The sequence below is a fragment of the Orcinus orca genome, chromosome 9 (genome assembly GCF_937001465.1).
Source record: "Orcinus orca chromosome 9, mOrcOrc1.1, whole genome shotgun sequence".
Lineage (NCBI taxonomy): Eukaryota > Metazoa > Chordata > Mammalia > Artiodactyla > Delphinidae > Orcinus > Orcinus orca.
The window spans coordinates 63841425-63849094 of NC_064567.1; the positions used below are offsets into that span (position 1 = coordinate 63841425).

Genomic DNA, 7670 nt, shown 5'->3' on the forward strand with positions numbered 1-7670 from the left:
TCCAACTACAATCCCCAGCCAGACCACAGCGACTAACAACCTTAAAAATCTTCAGCAAAGAGAATGCCATGGTAAAAACCAGCATTAACAACTGCACATACTTCGACATCAGCCAGTAACAGAAATCTAGAGGTTTTCATTTTGCCCATGCCAAAGAGGCTTGAATAATCTTGCCAGTCTACATTTGATTTCCAGTTCTAGTTCTTAAATATGCCCTAGTGTTACCAATGGCCTACACACAAAATAAAAGTGTTTTATTAGAGCAGCTTAAAGTCTTATTTTCAAATTACACGAATACACAGAAATTCAAGAAACTCCTTAAATTCTAATAGTTTATTTCCTATACCCTAAGTTATAAAATTCAGAGTAGAGTTTCAGCATTAAATAGTGACACACATCAAGTTTCAAACTATTTATTAATCAGTGTAAACCCCATCACAATACACCAACAGGATTTTGTGCGTTTAGAGGGGAAATATTTCCTGGTTAAGTGGAAAATTGTGCGGATGGCTTCTGGAAGACCTTCATTCTAAGCAGCTTTATAGTGAAACATTTCATTTAGAAGTCTGGACCTTCTTTCTTCAGTTTGCTGTAATCTACATTCACTGAGTAGAACTTGGAAAAGAAAAAAGATATTTTAGATAATCAATCAAATACACAAAGATGGTATAGAAGTTTAAGATTATTTTTATTCAGCTTTCTATAGTAACAATTACAGACATTAATTTTGTATTAGGAATATTTAACAATATAAAAGTCATTCAAACAAAGACATTAAAATTCCAGTTCTTTAATAATGGTTTTGGTAAGGTAAAAATATTCAATCTTCCTCAGAAGAGCAGTAGTAGTATAATCTGGTAGAACCTATAAAAAAATTCTTCTATTTCAAGGTGAATAACTATGAATTTCCTCTGATATATACTTCCAATTCTTATGTTTTTACTTCCATCTCCACTACGTACACAGGTCACTCTCCAACAGAATAGAGAAATACCAGTTATCATCCCTATTTGGTTAGGAAAGGGCTATAAATTTAGATGGGAAAGATTTATAGCAATAAAGATTGGCTAGTAATATAAAGTAATACTTTGTTGTGTGTGTGTATCCATAATTTTTAGATACAAATTGGCCTGCTTTGATGGCTTTTCTGTCCATTTTCTCTCTCTCACTTAGACATTTCCTTAATTTCCTAACCCAGAATGCATCAAAATCAAATTCACACCTGACCACCTTTGGTACAAAAGCTTTTAAACAGTACAGTATTTCTGCTTTTAAATAATACTGTATTTTGCAAACATTGTAATTTCCATAAATTTCCTTATATTCAACTTAAATTAATTTTAGAAATATATCTTACTATCATTACTTAAAATAACTGCCTCTAACTCTCAACAACTTTAAAAAAAATGATTTATACTTGATACTGCTCTAGAATTCCTACTGAGGAAACATTAGGATTTATACATAAGCTAAGATTTATACATAAGCTATAATCTTGAGTTTACTCATTCTTGTGCCAAGAAGACTGAATTGTGCTGTAGTTACTTGGAGACTACATTATTTAACTCCAAAAGAACCAAAACTGCAGAATTATCATCATTTTCTTCAGTTTTTAAGGAAGAAGCTCATAAATCTGTGTCCATTATTTCTTCAAACCCTTTTCTTTATTTCTCCAAACATACCCTAAACTTCTTTATCTCTAATTGAAAAATTCTTATTTTATTTGACTTTAAAAAAAAGAAAAATTCCCAGGTTGTGAAGCTTATCCTTGAGATACGTACACAGACTTTTATCAAGTTTATAAACATAAAAGTATGAATCAGTCATAAAGCAGTATTTTTTGTTCTGACAGTGTTCTCCTATGAAGCAACTGAACTAGACAATGAGACTTAAAAAGAAACTAACTGTATCATCTCTAACATATTAATAAAATATTAAAGGGACTATTTATAAAAGGAACCGCAGGTTATATTTTAAGAAATAAATATTTGTTGGGCTCTTCTAATAGATCCCAGGCACTGTAGGCAGAATGCTTTATGTTTATCTTAATTATCACAACCTTACTCATTCTTACTTTATAAAAGAAGACACTGAAGATCAAGTTATATGACTTGCCAGAAGCAGGATCAAGCCCCTACACCCAAGCAGAGTGGAAAGGTCACAGGACCTTTGCTAATTTTCTCAACACTAAGCAGGTTTCTGATGTATTTGCTTTTATTCGGTTCCATGTGCCAGTATCAAAATACTCCGTTGAAGTAATTTTCAAATCTGATTTATTTTTCAGCTTCCATGTCCACATTCCTTTTCTCAATTTAATGGTGGCTACCTTTTTTGTAACAATAGCTGGGAAGGCACAACATATTCTGATCTTGGCTTTGGGGCATTTTATTCAGATGATAAGTGTTGCTAGGCCTTTAATGCTTAAATCCTATTTTAGTCACCTCTCTTGTTTGTATTAGTTAGCTTCTGCTAGATTGTGAAGTAGCAAAAAATAACCACCAAATCTTAGCGGCTTATAAGAAAGGTCTATTTTTCATTCACATTATATGCCATTTATAAGCTGACTGCCCTGTGTTCTCTTCATTCTAATCCTGGGCTGAATGAGTAGCCCTTAACTGTCAATTTGGTCTCATGACAGATGGAAAAGAACAATGGGGGAACTACACACTGGCTCAGAAGTGGCAGATAGCACTGCCCCTCACTTGATTTGCCAGAGCAAGTCACATGGCCAAATCTGATGTTAATGGGCCAGAAAAAAAATTATCTTAGGTGAGGGGAACTGAATGATAGAGAAAGAATAATCTAGTCTACTAGTCTTCTAGTCTAGAAGCAGTAGTAGGCATCATCCACTCCAGGCTCACAAGCTTCTGGACCTGGTTCCCTTTTATTTCTGCTTGCAAATGTCCCAATTCTTCTAAACTCATCTCTTGGCAAGTAGAGCCAGCAACAGTCCACAAACATCCTGTTTTCCAAAAATCTTTTCTATAACAAACTCTTTAGGCAAATGGTCTTCTTTCCAAGTAACAGCAGGTGACACCTTATCAAATATTTTGCCATTACACGATTCATTTTTCCAGGCTCTAATACCAGTATCTTAGCTATTCACAGCCCAGTCTATGCTGCACACATTAGTTTTTTGTTGCTGCAACGTTCCATTTCCAGCTCACATGGCCTCATACTGGCAGGTATTTTCATGTTCCAGAACATGATAATAATTAGCTTCATTATCATAATCACCTGAGAAGCTTTCTAAACTACATACGCAGAGACTCCAATATGCTCTTTGGTGGAAGGACTAAAGGCCTGTTTTGTTTTCTTTTCTTTTTTAAAGTTTATTGGATGTGGAATCACTTTCTCCAGAATGGACTAAAATTTATAGGAGAGAAAAAACAGGATGCCTGTGTATCATTTTTTGAGTCAAAATGTGACACAGATTAGATGGTTCACTTCAGCTTCACCAGTGCATTTTTGTTTGTTTCTTGTAGCAAGATCAGTTTAGAGACTTGGAAGCCAAATTATAATCAGAAGGTTGAGTGGAAAGCTTGGAATCTGTAAAAGGTGACAGTTGTCTTAAAAGTTGTTGTCATCAGTAATGACAGCATCCATCTCCATCAAGGAGGTATATCTGCTAAGGGGTCCTGAACACTCCTCGGTCAAGACACCTCTTCTTGAGAGTGCTCAAAGAAACTGCTATTTTTTGATGAAGCAGCCTGGTATAATGGAAAATTCATGGCAAGTTATATACTGTAAATGGGTAAATTGTATGGTATGAGAATCACACCCTAATAAAGCTGTCCCCCACCCTTTTTGACATTGCAAGGATTATTTCTTTGTATGCAAAAATTTTACAGGTAAGTAAAGCTGTGTTTGGGGAATCAACGGTCTCAGATTTTTAACTACATGGATGGACCTTAAGGGCATTATGCTAAGTGAGATAAGTGAGACAGAAAGACAAATACTGTATGATATCACTTAAATGGAATCTAAAAAACCTGAACTTGTAAAAACAGAAAGTAGAATGGCAGCTACCAGGGGATGGGGGGGCGGCGGGGAAATTAGGGAGATGTAAAGGTACAAACTTACCACTACTAGATCAACAAGTTCTGGAGATTTAATACACAATATAGTGATTATAGTCAACAATACTTTATTATAAACTTCAAAGTTGCTAAGGAACTATCTCTTAATTGTTCTCAACACAAAAAAGTGATAATTATGTAACATGATAAAGGTGTTAGCTAACACTACTGTAGTAATCATAGTGTAATACATAAATGCATCAAACAACAAGTTGTACACCTCGAGCTTATACAACGTTGCAGGTCAATCATGTATCAATAAAACAAATTAAAAAAAGTAAATGGCCTCAGTCCATGAAGTCATTCTTTGGAAGAGTAGTTTCACAAACCAGTTTTCCAGAAAGATGTTAAAAAGTTTATCTAGAAGGTTTATGGTAAAATATAAGTTTCAACTGATTTTCATTTCTTCCTACTAATTCTCAGCTGAAATATGTCAACCATACCAAGAAGAAAGAACAGCCAACCAAACTAGCCACTAGATTAGTGCTACTCAAAGTGTGGTCCATGGACCAACAGCATCAACATCATCTGAAACCTTATTAGAAATGCAAATTCTCAGCCTCCGCAACAGATCAACTGAATCAGAATCTCTGGGGATGGAGCTGAAGAAGAAGATGCCTATGTATACTGAGGTTTGAGAACCACTGCACTACACTACCCAAGAACAAAGAAAATATTAAACAAGAACTATACTCTTTTTTTTCTTAGTCGAATCAGTACAATTAAGACATTATCTTCATTTCACATACAGAGTCTAAAGCCTGTGAATAAAATCCTTAGAAAAAATATTTATTAGAAAAATATGCCATTCTAATTTCACAGAACAATCTAGCAATTCTTCTAAGTTCATTGTAACAGAATCTTACTTGCAGATCCAATTTCAAAAAGAACCTACCCCATGACAAAGTTTATTAAAATACAATTTCCAGCAATTTTGAAGCAATTTTGTAGCTTACCTTGTACTGATCATTGGGACCCAGTTTGTTCCAGGGTTCTGGGTTATTCTTTTTGTCCCAACTAAAAGAAATAAAACATTATAACTGTTAGAGTAATAAAACACTATTTAAAACAGTCTTGTACTCAAGAAGCTAACATTTCAAATATATCAATCCCACCTCCTATCAGGTGAAGGACGGTGTTATTTTCATTATGGAGTTGAGAGGATTCATAATAAGCAATCTCACATAATCAATCAGAAAAAGGTACAACACAGAGCCTCTTGGGGCAGTTGTCCTTGTCCCTATCCCTGTCACAAAAAAAACTTTACACTTGGCTTTTACTAGTGTTTTCTATTTCATCAATGAAGTGATATATAGAAAACTGCATAGAAAAACAATGAAACAACCTTTTCCATGCCTGTTCTTTTACAACTTCAGAAAGAAGCATTCCCTATTGTGGAACACAGGCAAAAAACACTTAAACATACCAGCAACCCTGACTGTTTTATAAAAAGTTATTATTATCTCGATCCTCACGTTACAAAATAGGTATAAGCAGTTCTACTCAACCAATGAGAAAATGAGACTCAGAGAAATTCAGATAATTTCATGAACCAGGAAAAGTAAATGACAACAGTAGAACCGGGATCTGAACTTACTGTATGACAACAAATTTCAGGTTCTTTCTACTACTTGATGCTGCCTCCCTAAAAAGGCTGTGGCTCCTGAATCAGTTTGATAAACCATCAAAGTTCTAAACATTTTCAAGCACTTACCTGACATCTGGATTGAACAACGCCAGGCGCAAAACATACAGTGCTGCTCCAGTACCTCCCGCTCCAATAAATAGGAAGAGGGGGATCAACTGGAACCAAAAACAAAATAGACAAGAATCAAGAATCATCTTCAAATACCTACATACTGATAAAAATAAACAGAAAGACTACAGTAGTTTCTACACATTGATTTCCAAGTCTCAAGCCACCTTTTTATTTTTTTAAAAACTTTAACAGCTTTATGGAGATTTAATTTACATGCCATAAAATTCATTAATTTCAAGTATGAAACCACCAATGATTTGTAGTAAATTTATAAAGTTGTACAACCATCGCACGATACAATTTTAGAACATTCTCATCACCCCAAGAATCTCTCATGGCCACTGCAGTCACTCCCCATCCCCCCACCCAGCCTCAGGCAACCACTAATCTGCATTCTATCTCTATAGTTTTACCTTCTCTTCAAACGCCTTTTTAATCTTGTCTTAAAATTTGAAAAAATATAGACCTCATATTGAGATAAGATTTCTTATAACTACATTCAAAAGAAAGAAATGTAATTTCCAAAGGATGTAAAGATAATTCTGGTTTAAATGTGGAAAAAGTTACATTCAAATTTTAAATTTTCCCAGAAAATATATCGCCTTCTTCACTTAATATTTATACATCACTCCCATTAAATTTCCCAGTTTCTTTCAACTCAAGGCTTGCAAAACAAGCTCTTGGCAAATGACTTAAGCTTGCTTCGATACAGACGTTACGAAAAATAAAAATTCTGTTAAATAAAGAGTCTGAATGAGCAAACAGAAACATACCTATTATAAATACCGGTTTTACGCATAATCTCTGAAAACGTACTGCTACCAACGCTTAATGCGTCGTTAGACAACTGGGTTTAAGATAAAAATTAAACACTGCGTAATTGATTTTTAGGGCCACAGCACGTTTATATGCAGTGAAAAATGTGAGATTCAAAAGAACTCAACTGCGATTAAACTCCACACTACAAAAATCCTCCCAAATATCAAGACGTCCAGACAAACTGAGCATTCCAAGATCAGAGACCTTCATATTTGCCTCAAAGCCTCATGGTGCAATGCAGTGAATACGAGACTCTAAACAGCACTACAAATAGGGTGCCTGACCTTTCCTGGTCTTTAACCCACACAGCGCACAACTATCCCTCTTGGTCCGACCAACCTGCAAGAGGACGCGCGCCCACCACACTGTTCCAACATTTTATTTTCCTCGAGAGCGTCCCTCACCTTCCGTGTGCCAGGCCAAACCCCGCAATGCAAGACCTGGAAGGTCAGAGCTCAAGGTCCTGGGGCAACCAGCAGAATAGGACAAAGTGAGACAGGGTCCAGCCCCGAGGAACGGTAAAAGGCTGCGAAGGAGAAAGCTCAGAGGAGGCAGCCGCAACCCGACACAGGATGCACAAGTGAGAACACTGGGAAAGGGTTTAAGAACTTACGCTAGGATGCTTCTTGGCCTGACCGATGATCTGGCGGATCATGGCTGCGGCAGGAGCCTCGAGTCCAGACGGAGAGAACGACAAACTTGCAAACCCCGGGACTGAACAGCCTTCGCGCCGAGGAAGGGCGGACGTCCGAAGTCAACCAGCACCTCCTACCTGAAGGACCCCTGCCTCGGAGTACGGCTTGCGACAGGAGGGCCCGGATAAAGCTGTCCTAAACAGTGCCTGCTTTGATCCAACAGCTCTCGCGCCCGCCTAACCTGTCCAAACCAACAGCGTTCAACTGCAAAGTGAAATATTCTCATTCCTATGCTACTCATACTTCTGATGGGTAATTTTTTGCGTCAAAAGTAGAATCCTCCGATTGACTACACAGGCACTTGCTCGGTAGGCCCCG

At 36.7% G+C, this 7670-nt stretch overlaps 1 protein-coding gene across 1 annotated transcript; it reads right to left on the reverse strand.

The window, feature by feature from the left end:
* Positions 1–397: 397 nt before the first annotated feature.
* On the reverse strand, positions 398–7430 carry NDUFA4 (NDUFA4 mitochondrial complex associated). Its single transcript, XM_004265546.4, has 4 exons — positions 7271–7430; positions 5794–5882; positions 5036–5096; positions 398–615 (listed from the first exon to the last, which is right to left on the reverse strand). The coding sequence occupies exons 1-4, from the start codon at positions 7310–7312 to the stop codon at positions 559–561; spliced, it is 249 nt and encodes an 82-aa protein (XP_004265594.1). The 5' UTR covers positions 7313–7430; the 3' UTR covers positions 398–558.
* Positions 7431–7670: the final 240 nt, after the last annotated feature.

Coding starts and splice junctions, on each gene's coding strand:
- NDUFA4 (XM_004265546.4), bottom strand. CDS start 7,312: ATGATCCGCCAGATCATCGGTCAGGCCAAGAAGCATCCTAGC. Junction 5,883..7,270: donor AGGCCAAGAAGCATCCTAGC/GTAAGTTCTTAA, acceptor TTTTGGTTCCAG/TTGATCCCCCTCTTCCTATT. Junction 616..5,035: donor GTCCCAATGATCAGTACAAG/GTAAGCTACAAA, acceptor TTCTTTTCCAAG/TTCTACTCAGTGAATGTAGA.